Raw genomic sequence first — 16416 nt, 5'->3', positions numbered from 1 at the left:
CATTTGACTGGGTATGGCATCAAGAAGCTCTAGCAAAGCTGGAGTGAGTAGGAACCATGAGAAAATTCTCACAGGTTTGAGCCATGCCTGCACAAAGGTAATGGCTATGATGGTTGGAGGTCAGACATCTCCACTCCAGGGTATTACGGCGAGAGTTTCTCAGGGTAGTGTTCTAGGCCCATCCACCTTCAACTTCTCCATCAATGGCCTTTCTTCCTTCAAAAGGTAAGGAATTAAGACATTCACTGATGATTACACAACTTTCAGCACCATTTCAAACTCCTTAGATACTAAAGTAGTCAATATCCAACTGCAAAAAGACCCAGAAAATATGCTTACTTGGGCTGACAAGTAGCAAATGACACTCACACATCACTATCAACAACCTAGGGTTACTATTGGAAGCTGAATGGGACTAGTCACCAAAATTCTGTGGCTACAAAAGAAGGTCAGAAGCTACGAATCCTGCAGTGTCTCCCTAAAGCCTGTCCATCACCAACAATGTGCTCCTAAGATGCTGCTTGGCCTGCTGTGTTCATCCAGCCTCACACTTTGTTATCACAAGTCTGGAGAATGATGGAATACTCCCGTTGCCTGGATGGCTGCAGCTCCAACAGTGAAGAAGCCTGACACCGTCCAGGACAAAGCAGCTCACTTGATCGGCACTTCATCCAGAAACATTCAATCCCTCTACCACCAAAACTCAGTAGCAGCAGTATGTATCAATTGTAAGAAGTATTGCAGAAGTTTACCAACTCTCCTGAGATAGCACCTTCTAAACCAATGACCACCACCATCTGGAAAGGTAAGGACAGCAAATATACGAGAACGCAACCATCTGCAAGTTCTATTACAAACCAACACCCCCCTCCCTGTTCCCTTCCTAACTTCAAAGTGTATTCCTGTTCCTTCAGCGTCACTGGAACCTGAAACTCCCACTGTAACAGAATTGTGGGTATACCAAATTGGCTGCAGCAGTTTACAAAGGCAGCTCATCACCACATTTTCAAGGGCAATAATTGGTTTTCCAACTAGTAAAGCCAACATCCCCTGAATGAATGAAAAAGAAAATCATTGTTACAGCTGCAGAACCCAAGGCTGCTGTTTTTGTTGGCATGAATGTTCGTACAGATGGGAACTGCCAAATACTTGTAAAACCTCAGAGAGAACAAGCAAATTAAATCACCAAAGTTGTTGAAGCCACTATTACTATGACTGACTCCATCTTCAAAGAAGTGGAGGTGGGCTCATGAAGTTGAAATGTACTAGCACTGTTCAGTTTATGCATGAAATAACCTATTCATGAAGACAAAAAGTAATTACAACATCTACTCCTTCTAAAGTAGCATCATCACAAATCCCCTTTCATTTTGAGGGTCAAATTTGTTACCTTTACAAAATTATAGGTGAGCTTTCAAGCTGTCTCTCCTTTCCCCTTTAAAACTGGAATGTCAAAGATTTTGCAATTCTTTCCATTTCATTCAATGTGATCCCAATACCCTAAAGCTTGTTTACCACTGAGCATAGGTTATATTGCACAGTAATGACTACAAATGCCTGTTTTAGTATGTTTCAATAATCTTGAAAACAGTAAAATTTGCTTCTAATAGACAAGGTCTTGATATTCACAATAGCAGAGCAGGGTTTTCAATCTGTTCTGAGAAGTGATTCTGTTAAGTGCCTGAAACACTGTGCCTGAATTCTCACAGTCCATCATCACTGACCCATACCGTTTCTGAATCACTTACCTGTGTCTACTTCCATCTCTTTTCGTTTATGAAGTTCATGACACACTCATATAGATCATTTCATAGCTTCTTATTCAAGGTAAGCATGTTATAAGCAAAGCAGTTAGTTTAATAAAGCTGGCAGTTAGTGCTTTGAAGTTAAATTATTTGTTGATTGCGTTTAGATCTTTGCACTGGAAATTTTTATTTTCGGAAATGCATAAGGGAACAATTCTTTTTAATTTCCATATTTCTGATTTTTAAGAAAAAGGTTTGGGTTGACATCTTTTCTCCAACAGTGAAAGCATGAAGTATTCATAGAAGTTTCATTTTGAAGCTTTTTCTGTGACTAAAATTATCAAAATAAGTGATTTTAGCTTTCCTGTTTCCTTAATGATTTGTAGAAGTGAGTAAATTCTACTGGTATAATCCAGTTCTGGTAATATCGTCTCCAGATGAATCCTGGAAGCATAGTTAATATTTTACTAAATAATAGAGTTTCTGTACCATTGAGCATAGGTCAGGTCATTGTGGAATGCAATTAAATCTTATCAACTCTAGCACAGAAACCTGGCCATAGTAATTAATCTGGCACCTCTCCCATGGTCAGATACCACAAATGATAAGGTAGGAAAAGTCTTCTCCCAACTGTTATCAGGATCTAGTCATCCCAGAACTGTACCTGAGAGACAGAGAGCACAGCTGTGAGCTCCTACCACAAAATGGACTGGTGCCCAGAGAAAAAGGATGATCTCTTCCCAGCTTAATGCCAAATGATCACCAGGACACCTTTGTATTACCTTTTAACAAGTTGTTCATCTTTACAAGATGATATGAATGCATGAATTAGGAGCAGAGGAGTGCCATTTGGCTCTGTGAGCCTGCTGTGCCATTTCAATAAGATTATTCGATTTGTGTTTCAACTTCCATATTTTCATCTTCTCCAATACTCTTTGTTTTCCCTAACGACAAACATTTATCTACCTCCTGCCTCCTAGGACAGAGTGTTGCAGAGTTGCACAAACCAATGAGAGAAAAATATTCTCTTCATCTGTCCTGAAGTGAAGACCCCTTATATGAAACCAGTGTCCCCTAGCTCTGAATGCACCCACAAGAGGAACTATCCTTTCCACGTCAAACTTATCAAAACTATTCAGGATTTTCTACACTTCAATCATGTCACCCTCCACTCTGCTAAACTCCATTGTAAACAAGCCCAGCGTTTCCAACTTTTTCTCATAGGCCAACCTGATCATTCCAGACGTCAATGTAGTAATCCTGCTCTGTCTTGCCTTCAATGGATTACACCTTTCCATAAATAAGGTGGAAAAAAAACTGCCCACAGCATTAGAGACATCTACTCCCCAGTGCCCTAGTGAAAAGGTAAAGTTATCATTGTCTTACGGGGCCATAGGGCTGTTTTCTCATTATACAGAGATGACTGAGTGACCATGCCTCAGGCATCCAGAGAGGGTAAGAAAGAGAGTCCTTCATGGTAATTTTAGCTGGGGTGGGAACCGAACCCACACTGTTGGCATCATTCTGCATTGCAGACCAGCCATCCAGCCAACTGAACTGACCCCCACCTCCCACCAATGCCCTTTATGACTGGGTCATAAGGTCTTCACATTTGTGTTAAATTCTTCATATAATAAAGGATAGTATTCCATTAACCTTCATAAGTACTTGCTGTACCTACATAAAAACTTTTTCAGACTCATGCAACAGAAAACTTCGCTCCCTCTGCATCTCAGAATTCTGCAGTTGTTCGCCATTTAAATTTATTTTTTATTCTTCCTACAAAAGTGAACAATTAAATATTTTCCCACCTTTATACTCCAACTGTTTGCCCATTCAGTTTATTGACTTTGAACTGTAAACTCAGTATGCGCTCTTAACAAGATACTTTCTGAGCTATGTTGTGTCATCTGCAAATGTAACTGTCATGCCCTTTCAACTCTCATCAAAGTCATTGATGTAAACTGTATCCCTAGTACTCCACTACCAAGGGTATATTTCCCTCCTCACTCTTATCTGCCTTCTGGAGGGACCGCTCTCTCTGCAACACCGTTGTCTGTTCCACACTCCCCATTAGTTCCATCACTCCCGGCACTTTTCCCTGCAACCGCAGAAGTGCTACACCTGCCCCTACACCTCCCCCTCAACTCCATCTCAGGACCCAAGAAAACGTTCCACATTAAACAGATGTTAACCTGCACATCTGCTAATGTAGTATATTGTATCTGCTGTTCCCAATGTGGCCACCTCTACATTGGGGAAACCAAGCAGAGGCTTGGAGATCGCTTTGTGGAACGCTCGGTTTGTGACAAACAACAACACCTCCCAGTCGCGAACCACTTCAACTCCCCCTCCCACTCCTTGGATGACATATCTATCCCGGGCCTCCTCCAGTGCCACAATGATGCCACCCAAAGGCTGGTGGAGTAGCACCTCATATTCCGCTTGGGAACTTTGCAGCCCAATGGTATCAATGTGGACTTTACAAGCTTCAAAATCTCCCCACCCTCGACCTCATCGCAAGACCAGCCCATCTTGTCCCCGCCTCCTTGACCTGTCTGTCTTCCCTCCCATCTACCAGCCCCTCCCACCTCACTGACCAACCGCCAACCCATCTTCCTACCTACACTCACCTTTTTTGGCTTCATCCCTGCCTCCTTGACTTGTCAGTCTTCTCTCCATCTGTCTGCTCCTCTGTCCACCTTCTATCATTGCCTCCGCCCCTCTTTAATTCAGAGCCCCCTACCCCTCCCCCATTTCTGAAGAAGGGTCCTGACCCGAAATGTCAGCTTTCCTGCTCCTCTGATGCTGCCAGGCCTGCTGTGTTCATCCAGCTTCACACCGCATTATCTCAGACTCCAGCATTGGCAGTTCCTACTATCTCCCTACAGTCCCACAGACCTCTGTGGGACTCCATTCATCACATCCTGCCAATCAAATAAAGACCCAATTGTGCATTGTCTCAATTTTCAGTCAGCCAGCCAATCCTCCATCAATGCAAGTGTTTATACCCATCTGCCAAATGCTCCTACTTTACACAACAACCTTTGATGTGATGCCTTGTCATATGCCTGCTGGAAATTCAAGTACAGCACATCTATAAGCCCTTTTTTATCCAGATTACGTGTTACTTTTTCTAAAATAAATCTTGTACTTTATTTCCCTGTCATAAAACTGTGCTAACTTTTCCTGATTACCTTGAACTTTTCCAAGTGCCCAGCTACAGTCTTTTTAATGATGGATTCAGACACCTTCCCCACAAAAAAAATAAAGCTAACTGGCCTATAGTTTCCTGTTTTCTTTTTCCCTCTCTTCCTAAAGAGAGAGGGTTTATTTACTATTTTCCAATCTAAGGGAAGAATTCCAGAATTCAGTGAATTTTGGAAAATTAACACAATGCATCCTACTATTTCATTAGCCACCTCTTTTAAGACCTTAGGGTGAAGTCCATGAGGACCCTGACTCTTTCAGCCTGCAGCATTATAAGTTTACCCAGCACCACTTCCCCAGTGATTGTAATCTCACAATGTTCTTCTCTTCTTTCCATTTCCTCAGTAACACATTTGACTGGGATTGTTTTTGTATCCTGTACAGTGAAACAAGGGCAAAATGTTTGTTCATTTCAGCAACCATTTCCTCATTATCTAATGGTAACTCCCCTTCCTCGCGCTCTCAAGGACTAACAGTTTGGCTATTTCTCTTTTCCATTTTAGGTGCTTGTAGAAATTCTTGCAATCTGAATGTAAAAGTTAGAACTACAAGGAGAAACTGAATTTTGAAAAGTTTAATGTGGGAGATGTTGATCAAGATGCTTGCTGTTGTGGGACAGTCCAAAATTAGGAGTCATAAGTTCATGACAGCAACTAATAAATCTGTTAAGAGATTCAATGGAAACTTCATTTCCCAAAGCATAGTTAGAAAGTGGAATGTGGAATATGAACACATTGAGGCAACCAGAATAGAGTATATAAGGAGAAACTAAGTAAGTACCTGAATGTGAAAGGAGTAGAAGGATATGTTGATAGGGTCAAATGAAGTAAGGTGGGAGGATACTCCTCTGGAACATAAGCATTGGCAGAAATCGGTTGAGCAAAATAACCCCGCTGAGTTCCGTGAACTATATATAATTCTGTCTTGTCCTGAACATACTTCCTGGGTCTTCTGTCAGTAGAAGAAAACTAAAGTGTGGCTTTAAAAACTCCATTGCAAAACCACAAACTCCCCCAATCCACAGATGGGAATAAATCAGTTTATTTGAATGCAGGTTGTGGAATTTCCTTATAAGGTTATCAGAAACAACAATGTGAAGGTTGCAAATTTGAAGTAATGAATTCTTGACCAATGTTGCTGCATGTCACCCCAGCTTGCTGAAGTAACAAGTTGCCTAGCTACAAGGTTAAGATTGAAGAAAACAATGACTGTTCTCTCAGACAGTCTCCAGTCATAAGTTTTGCTACCACTGGGGAAAGAATATAATCCCTCTATGTCAATTAGCAGATGAACAAAGGTCACAGAATGCCAAGAAGCTTTTGTATGACGGACAATTAAACAGATGGGATCCACAGTAGGAGTAGCTTTTCCTTCCTGTAGTCCTACCTCCGGTGTAGCATTCTTGCATAGAATACAAGGGAGTGGTATGCTGAATGCTTACAGTATTGTTGGGCCAAATGGAGCATTGGTGAACTTAATTTTATCATTGTTGGCTAATGAGCATAAGATGGATTTCTCTTGCAATTATTTCTTATCCTTGCCTTTAAAGTCTTTACAATCTATCAGCGGATCAGTTTATTCATTGAATTGTGAACATTTTATGAGACTGTTAACTGAACATGTTTATTTGGCAGATATAATGGTCCAGAAAAATATAATTTCGAACCTTGAGTATGTCTGAAATGAAAGAAAGAATGATGAGAAATAAAGGTTTGCAGTTACTTGATCTGGAGTACCTTCAAAGGAATAGGGAGTGACCTCTCAAGATTTGTTGAAGCGCACCAGTCAGACTGATACTTTCAGATATACGAGGCTGATCATGATACAATAATAGCAGATGGCATGCGAGATATATAAGTGACCATGTTTCAAGAGTTCTGTTTTCCAAGAGTTAGGATAGAATAAGTAGTTTTGTTGTTCTTTGTATTTTGAGGGAATTGATAATCTTTGTAGGTTTTTGTAAATGTATTACCTGTACTCTGTGCTTTTCATTAGTCTATTTCAAGGAAATAAATTGTTTGTTTCTAGGCTTAATCTCAAACCATGAGTGATTTAGGTGACTGTATCTAATATCTTCCAGCAAACCAGAATACAATAGAGCTTTTCTTTATTTGCTCCTTGGATATTGTAAATGAGCAGATAAAGCTATGGTTTGGTTCATAAGAGATGAGAAGAATTTCGTACAGGATGACTAATGGCTGTATATCTAAGGACAATGATATGGTGAACTTAGAACAATGATATTTTAATTAAAGTTATCATCACTTATAGAGAGTCGTCGAGATCTACAAACACAGATAAAGGCCCTTTGGCCAATCATGTCCTTGCCAGCCAAAACAAAGACACTGGTCTATTCTAATCTTATTTTCCAGCATTTGGCCCATAGCCTTATGTGCCTTGGCATTGCGAGTGCACATCCAAATACTTCTCAAATATTATGTGGGTTTCTGCCTCAACCAACCTTAGTGGCAGTAATTTCTAGATTTCCACCACCCTCTGGGCTAAAAAGACTTCCCTCACATCTCCTCTCATCCTTCTGCGCCATACCTTAAATCAATGCCTCCTAGTCATTGATCCCTGAACCATTGGGAAATGTTTCTTCCTGTCTGCCATATCTACGCCCCTCAGAATTTTATACATTTTAATCATGTCCTGTCTCAATCCCCTCTACTCCAAGGAAAACAATGTAAATCTCTCTTTGTATCAGAAATTATCCAGCCCAGGCCACCTGCTGGTAAACCTCCTCTGCATCCTGTCCAATGCTATCACATTCCATTTATTGAACTAAAGAAGGCCACTTGGCCCATCAGATCCCATGCTAACTCTATGGAGCAAACCAGTCAGTTCAAAAGACCCTATTCTATCACTGTCTCACTGTGTATTTATTTCCTTCAATTGCCCATTCCTCTTCCAATGATTGTGTCATGATCGTGATTGTGTTTCTGAAAGTAAATTTGCCTGTTGCCAGTTTGAAATGGGACTCCTTTTGGGTGCCCGAGCATCTGCCTAAAACTGGCATATGCCAATTTGATCATGCTATTTGGAGCCATGAGCTTTTAATTTTAGCTCTGATGTCCTATTTGACAATTCAGAATGAGTCACACAAAGGGTTGATGCTTCCAGCAATAATTAAAGGGATCAACACTAGGTCTTTTGTAAACCACTGAGTACTTTAATTAGACTGCAGTTTGCTGCTTCTGAGCTTTTTAGGAATTTTGGCTACTTGAACTGAAATAAAGATTTCTGAAAGTATTCAGTGAGTCAGAAAAGGGATTTTGGCCAGAGGATCTGGTTTCAGTAAACATTGTTGCCATCGTGACTGGAACAGACTGACACGTGGAGCTACAGACCAAAGAGACAGAAGTAAGACAGTCAAGAGAACCCCTACACTGCAGGAATGTAAAGATCCACTGCTTTTTATCTGTTGTTTGTTAAGGAGCAACAGCACTGCATCTACCTGACTGTAGAAAGTTGCCCAGATGAGTCTTGTACACAAAAAAAAGGACAAACGTATCTCAGCCTATTACCACCCATCAGTTCACTCTTGGTCACCATTACAGTCGTGGAAGAGGGACATCAAACAGTGCTCTTAAGCAGCATGTGCTTTGCATAACCTGCTTACTGATGTTCAGTTTGTGTTCCGCCAGGATCACTCAGAGGTGGGGTAAAAGTGAACACCCTCAACATCAAGGCCACAAATTGCACAGTCAAATAGTGTGGCATGAGGAGCCATAGGAAACCTAGAGTCAATAGGAATTGGGGAGACAACTCTCACTGGTTGGACATGCCTAGCACAAAAGAAGATGATTGTTTGTCAGTCATTCATCTTAGCTCTGGGACATATCTGCAGGAGTTCCTCAGGATAGTGTCCTAAGACCACTCATCATCTTCAATGCTTCATCGATGACCTTCCTGCCATCACAAGGTCACAAGTGGGAATGTTTGCTGATGATTACACAATGTTCAATACTATTCACAATTCCTGAACTGTAGCAAGACCCAGACAATAGTCAGCCCAGGGCTGACAAGTGGTAAGTAATATTCATGCCATACAAATGCCAGGTAATGTCCATCTCCAATAAGAGATAATGTAACCACTGTCTCTGGACATTCAATGGCATTACAGTCACTGAATCCTCTGCTATCAACATCCTGGGAGGTTACCATTGACCAGAAACATAAATGCTATGGTTACAACAGCAGGTCAGGGGCTAGACATCCTGCAGCAAGGAATTCACCTCCGGACTCCCAAAAACATGCCCACCAACTAAAAGGCACAGGTCAGGAATGTGATGAAATACTTCCAATTTGCCTCGATGGTTGCAGCCCAACCACCACACAAGAAACTTGACACCATCCAGCACAAGCAGCCCATTGGATTATGCCTCATTCACAAACATTCACTCCATCCACCACTAATGATCAGGAACAGTAGACCATACCATCAACATTGCAGATATTCACCAAGGTCCCTTAAACAGGGGTTCTAAACCAACAACTACCATCTCAAAGGGCAAGGGCAGCAGATACATGACGACACCACCATCTGCAAGTTCCCTCCAAGCTCCAAACCACCCAGACTTGAAAGTATATCATTATTCCATTAGGGTTGCTGGATCCAAATCCTGGAATTCCATTCCTAATGGAAACTGCAGCAGTTTAAGAAGGCAGCTCACATGACCCTGTCATGGGCAATTAAGGATGGCCAATAAATGCTAGTTCATTCAGCAAAGCCCACTTCCCCTGAATTTTTTTTTAATTAGAAAGCAATGTGAGGTACCTATTTTAGCACAGAAGCTGTGACAGTGCTTTGCCACCTACTGCAGCAAACACACAGCTCAGCACAAAGTTACATACGTGCCTGCTTGAATCTCTCAATATTACCATGGCTTTGAAATTGCATATTTCAGGGTCATTCCAGTCTGTGGCAAGTGACTTCTGCAATCTCGGACAAACAGCTATTCAAGTCAGAATTTTCTGGGTGAATAATAAGATCTTTGCCACAGCCAACCACTCCATCTCCTTCCCATGAATGCATTGAAACAGGAAGCCTCCAGGGTTACAGAGCTCCTTTCAGTGCTGAGCATCATCTCCTATTGCCTGGGACAGGATCTCTGCACTTTGTCTAAAACACTGGTATGCAGACTGGGAGAGGATTGCAAGAGATTTTGGAACCACCTATCTGATCTGTGCTTCCCTTCAAACCTAGCAGCTGGAAATGGAGAAGCCCAGGGCCTGTCTCATCTCAATAAAAGTATTCTTGGGAGATCAATTACAGATGCCAGAGGTTTCTATTGAGGGGCATGAGTGCTCCATAGTTACCTGGTTTCATACAAAATGGTCACAGAGAAGTTCAGAGTTGTTTCCACCGCACAAGTCAAGATGTTGTGTAGGTTGTCTGATATGTAGTCCTCTGCAATGATAATTCTTGATTGCTTGTCTGATAATCCTTTAAACGCTATGCCTTAGAATTCTGCAGTTGTGTAATGAAAGTCGGGTTGACGTCTGCTGGGCTGAATCCTGAATTGTGTTCTAATTCTATCCTTATCCTTGTGCACTTGTGTTCCTCCATCAGTAAATCTTGTCTCATCTGTGTCACAAAGTGATGGCTTATGAGCTGGTGCTTGAAATTTTAAATGGAAATTATGAGGGATCGTCAATTCTAAATTCTTCCTTCTTCTCTTTGACTGTTTTGGACCTATCATTTCATCAGAATAGATAAGCTACATTAAAAATTGGAAAAAGAGTCCATTTGGGTTCACCCTTTGCAGCCTCCTTGCAGTCTGGTTCAGAAGAGATTAGAGGAGTTTGACTCACAATTCTTCAGATAATGAAACATTTCCTGTTCTTACAAATAAAAAGGATGTCACCAAGCTCTGGTTGACAAATGGGAAGTAGGATTTGTTTCATATAAGTGCCAGGCAATGATCATCTTCAACAAGGAGTCTAATTACATCCTCTCTGCATTCAGTGGCAGAACTATTGCCAAGTTTGTCCCACCATCTGAAACTCAGCTGGTTTAGTCACATGAAAGGAGAGACTACTAAAAAAAATCAGAGGGTGAAAATTCAGTGGTGAGTGATTCACTTCCTGAATCCACAAAACCTTTTTATTTATTACGAGGTACAAGTCAGGAGTGCAAAAGAGAATTCTGTGCTTGCCTGGATGGATGCAACTGGACCACTTGAGAATCTCAATGCTTTTGAGGGAAAAGTCTGTCAACTTGACCAGCACCTTATCAGGCACTCTTGGGACCAATGCATTCTAGCTTCACTGTGTTTTATCTATAGAATGCACTACAACACCTCCACAAAGCTTCTTCAATTACACCTTCAAAACCTCTACTACTTGGACAAGAACAGCAGTCACATAGGAAAACTACTACCTCCACCTTTCTCCTCAAGTAAGCACTGTCTGGATTTGACTTAGATTGTCATCTCATTGTCACTGGACCAATATCCTCGCACTTGGTGGTGCGGAAGAATCTTTAACACATGGACCTCAAGAATATGACTTACTTGCATTTTCTCAAGGTAACTAGGGATGTGCAAAAAGACTGGATCAGCCAGCAATGCCCACACACTGATTTTTTATTTAAAACTAGAGCTCAATGCAAAGGATCAATGACACATCATACCCAGACATCTGGGAAGGGAATGGAGGATAAATATGAACTAAAAAATTGTCAACAAGAGGAGCAGAAGTGTTGCCATTGAAACTTCAAATTGTAATTAATTTTATGTAATCTCAAAATAAATTGCAGAGAGGTGTGAAGGGTTGCATTTAGAGAAAGTAGGCCTTGCTATCTTGCAATGAACCAGCATGTGTTCAGTTGATGCATCTAAACGAACTTTATTAAGGATTTCCATTTGCAAAGGTGAGAATTGAGGTCATTAATAAAAAGCAGAAATGTGAATTTAAATGCATCATCTGTATGGATTGCTAAACTATATACTCAGATAGAAATCACCACCATTGTCATGCACTTATTAGAATAGGCTTGCACAGAAACTCTTCGTGGAAATTGTGCTTTTTGTGAATGACTGCATTTAAAATAGAAATCGTCTCATCTGTATTTTCCAGTCAATTGAACAGACATCCATCTCACAATAATATGGAACAATGCTACATTTTTTCTAGGATTAAGCTATTATTGTATGGAAGACAATGGAAGGTCATGTATGTTCAAGTTTGATTTATGAGGAATGTTATTTTAATAATTTTGCTACCAAAGCCATTTAATGTCAATGGTTTTGAAGAGTGCAGTTTGAGGGTATGTTAAGGCAGCCTTTGTACCAAAACAATGCTGAGTTGTTTTGACTAACTTTTGTAGGTTGTTTAGAAAAGTAGATGACAGTATTTTCTGAAACAGCAACTTGGAATGTACATAAACCAGTTTGTGTTTTTTTCTCACTTTCTCTTTCTGTTTAACTTGCTCACCTGTTCTTTTTTCTTGTTTGTCGCTATCACGTTCAGGTTCTCTTTGCCTTTTGCTTCTTGGTATTGGGAGCAACCAGTGAGATGTGATTTCAAAGCATCAGTGGGCATCAGTTCACAGCACAGGAAGATGTTTCAACACAAAACAACAGTCTGAGCTATGAGACCAATAATTGATCAATAAACTTGGAAATATTACTTAGATACAAAAGAGAACGTTCATTTGAGATGGGATTGAAGCTTATTGCAAGGGGAACTGAGTGTGGAATTATATCTTTGTTACAACCCATTCTTGGAATGCATTACCTTACAACATAATAGTGGCCCTGGGACCAAAGTAAAGACCAAAACCTTTTGTAGGTCTGTCACTTCTTATCTGCATAACAGCCAAAATTACATGGGGTGAACTGCACTGTGTAATATCGGTTAATGAGCGAATTGAAATTACTTTCCTGTTTTAACAGAAGCATGAGTGCAATTATTTAAATGCATCCTTTAAAATAGGAGGCAAGGCAATTATGGATACCTGGGAAGCTTGTAACTAATTCATGGGCTGAAACATTGGCTTAAACCATAGGATAAATCTCTAACAGTTCAACAAATTTCATTTGTAGATTATAGATTGTAACACACCTTGTGATTTTACACAATTTTATAGCATGGTTAACATACAATGTTTTAGATTCAAAAGAGCAACTGCAACCTCTCAGTATTCTATGGAGTGCGTGGTGTGTGCACAGCAAGATCTTGGGACTTACACAAGCTGTTGCACTCCTTTCTGAAACAATTAATAAAGGATTATTATTTCACTTGACTGAAGCTTCTTAGGATTTTTTGTGATTTACTGCTGGTTATGCAGTACAATAGTTCTGAATCCAAAATGTAATTTGTTTCATTATTTAATCACAGGTAAACAATGCAACAGCAAGAGTAATGACAAACAAGAAGACCCCCAATCAATACACAAATGGTAAGGTAATCAGCAGCTGCTGATTTGTTATTTCTATGGAGACTGCTGTTGATAACAAAAACAATGGAGTGTACAGTTAAATCAGGACTTAAGAAGTAATATTAAATAATGAAGATATGCTTGCTTAGAGCTGTGTTTCTCCTTTTGATTTGAGCACAGTCTATGTATGAACTTTTGGGTAAGCACAAAACAGTGTTTTTTGGACTGTTTCTATGGCGTTGACTTGAAGGAATCAAGAAAACTCATTAGGAATATGGACACTTGGCCCTGCGGTGTGCCAAAGTTGCTGTGTTGGACAAACTCAGAAAAAGCCTGTGATGAGTAAGAGCTCCCTGTGTTGTGTCAAATTATACTTGCATATGCATTCGTGTACAAGAAAAATTACTGATCTGAGCAACAGAAGATTAGTTTCCACAAGGATGAATAAATAGGTTTTCAACTTCAATTACACTATTTTTAAACCTGTGGGAAGTAACTTGTGCAGCAATTAAAACGGCACTGCTCCAGATTTGATGCATTCTGGCCAACATATTGCAGTGCTCAGTATTGTCCAATTCATAGAGCAGTATATCCAAGCACCTACACAGATGGGGAAGATTAGCCCACATAGATGACACAAGTAAGTATTGTTAGCAATTTTGTTGAATTAAATTAATTTTGTTGCAACAAAAAGAATGGCACCACAAAATTGTCTACAACTTCTAAGAAATTGTTAATGCTTTCTTGTAATTACAACACCGTTTCCAAATTTGAACTGGAAGGTCAGACGTCTTTTCAAGTTAATGATCAGTAACAGAAAAAATGTCATTACATGTTACAGTGTGAACTCCTCTATAGCTTTTACAGATAAGCATCTACAGCGGGTTCCGCTCGCACTGTTAACTAACAAATCTTTGAATTGAATAACATATTGAGATCTGTTTGAATTAGCATGGAAAACATTTTCTTCTAGTGCTACTGTGTGAGATTGATGTCCACATAGACAACGTCTCTGCTTCATATTACTAAGAGGTTTGAACCCCTACTTTTACTCCGGCTGTAGCCTGTTATTAATGTGGGGACATTTCTGACTCCCAACAGTGTTACTGCAGCTGAATGGACCAGGTTTAATTTACAATCTAGAGATATTGAGAAACCAGTTATGAAGTTTCACTGAAGCAAGCCATCTTGGCATTAGCCAAAATGAAGTCATTGTAAAGGGGCCAGATTAAGTTTCATATTGCCTCATGCTAAGAGATTTTTCCTTCTCTGCTGTTACCAGGCCCTCTAGCAAGAACTCATAAACTGCAAATGAAACATTTGTCCCTCCTTAAACTTATTTTATTGTTTGTTCCCAGTCTTCTTCATGAAAGGAAAACCTAGTTCCATTGCAACAGATTAGAAGATAAGACACTTTTAAACTTAATTTGTACTTTCTACCCATACGCATAGCAGTCGTGCTCAAGGAAATATTTTAGAAGATGAGTCTAAAATTCTGTATCCTACTACATTGCAACTGCTTCAAAATAGATCTTATTCTACCACTGTGGAGGTATAAAACCTTACGCCACTTAACCCAGCAATATAACTAATGACTATTGCCACTGGGATTTTGATCCACTAGGTTGCAAAGCCAGACAGGAGGGTCCCAAAGTTGGTGTCCCTGTGGCAAATTCAGCAGATCCTGGGATAGTTAACACCACAATTAACTGAAGAGCTATACTGAACTTGAAACACTAACTCTACTTCTCTCCATGCAGATGCTACCAACCTGCTAAACTTCTCCATCATTTTCTGCTTTTATTTCAGATTTCCAACTATTCAGTTTTCTTTTGTTGTTGTTGTTGATATTATTTAATTATATTAAGCTCCTGGATGAAGAAAATCAGTTGAGGCAGACTTCGGTTTGTGTTTAAGAAATCACTGGCAGAAATGTGTGTGAGCTTAGTGCCAGGTGAGGAGTGGGCTACGTCATGATGTTATTGCAATGGAATTGGGATTTCTTTTCATGAAGAAGATTGAGAAGAAGCAATAAAATAAGTTTAATGAGGCACAAATATTTCATTTGCAGTTTGAGTTCTTGCTGGAGGGCCAGCCAACAGTAGACAAAGAAAAATCTCTTAGCATGAGGCAATATGAAAGTTAATCTGCCCCCTTTACAATGACTTCATTTTGGCTAATACCAAGATGACTTGCTTCAGTGAAACTTCATAACTGGTTTCTCAATATCTCTTACCTGTTCCTTGTCAATAAGTTTACATGGATAATGATCCTTGGGAGACGGTACAGAAACAGACCTCTATGTGTAGAAAAATAGTTCAAGGAAAGAGAGAGATTGGATAGACTGGGGTTGTTTTTCTTGGAGCAGTGGAGATTAAGGGGCATAAAACATGTATAAAATAATGAGTGACATAGAAGGGCAGACAGGAAGGAACATTTCCTCTTGGTGGAGGGATCAGTGACGAGGGTCATAGATTGAAGGTAAAAGACAGCAGATTGAGAGCAGATGTGAAGAAAAACTTCTTCACACAGAGGGTGGTGGGAATCTGAAACTCACTGCATTTAAGGGTGGCCGAGGCAAAAACCCTTAAGATTTAAGAAGAATTTAGCTGTGCATTTACAATGCCAAGGCACACAAAACTATGGGCCAAGTGTTGGAAATTAGGATTAGAATATTTAGGTGCGTGCTTTTGACTGGCACAGGTTCACTGTGTGGAGGGGCCTTTTTCTATGTGGTAGACCTTTGTGACTCTGTGACTCTAAAGTACTGGAGTACCAGGAGAATGTGTTAGGTATTTGCATATCAGTGTCCCATGGCGTAATTTTAGGATCTAAGCATTATACTTAACTGATTGGTAAAATAGACCATGTGCCCAGTTTTTATTTGTAATTTGTAAAGATATATTTTCTGCCATTGGATACTAAAAATTCACTTCTACAGTTACTGAGGAAAAAGTTTGAAGTATATTGAACAGCTACAATAAGTTAAGAAAAATATTTGAATACATGTACAATTTGAAGTGTGAAAATCCTACATCTGAACTCTCCAAATTGTAATAGGTAAAGCTCAAGGAG

At 40.0% G+C, this 16416-nt stretch overlaps 1 protein-coding gene across 26 annotated transcripts in view; it reads left to right on the top strand.

Annotated features, from left to right (window-relative positions):
- Positions 1-16416, top strand: part of rbfox3a (RNA binding fox-1 homolog 3a) — a 509932-nt gene that overhangs the window by 420892 nt on the left and 72624 nt on the right. For all 26 annotated transcript variants that reach the window (XR_009447076.1, XR_009447075.1, XR_009447077.1 and 23 more), the window contains one exon: positions 13302-13362. Coding sequence is in view for 23 of the 26 variants with exons in the window: in XM_059653730.1 (XP_059509713.1) it covers positions 13302-13362 (61 nt within the window). In the remaining 3 variants the exon portion in view is untranslated. The remainder of the gene's footprint in view (positions 1-13301; positions 13363-16416) is intronic.

Source organism: Stegostoma tigrinum, chromosome 22 (assembly GCF_030684315.1).
Source record: "Stegostoma tigrinum isolate sSteTig4 chromosome 22, sSteTig4.hap1, whole genome shotgun sequence".
Lineage (NCBI taxonomy): Eukaryota > Metazoa > Chordata > Chondrichthyes > Orectolobiformes > Stegostomatidae > Stegostoma > Stegostoma tigrinum.
Note: the sequence above shows the minus strand (reverse complement) of the source record. Positions and strands in the feature narration are given on the sequence as shown.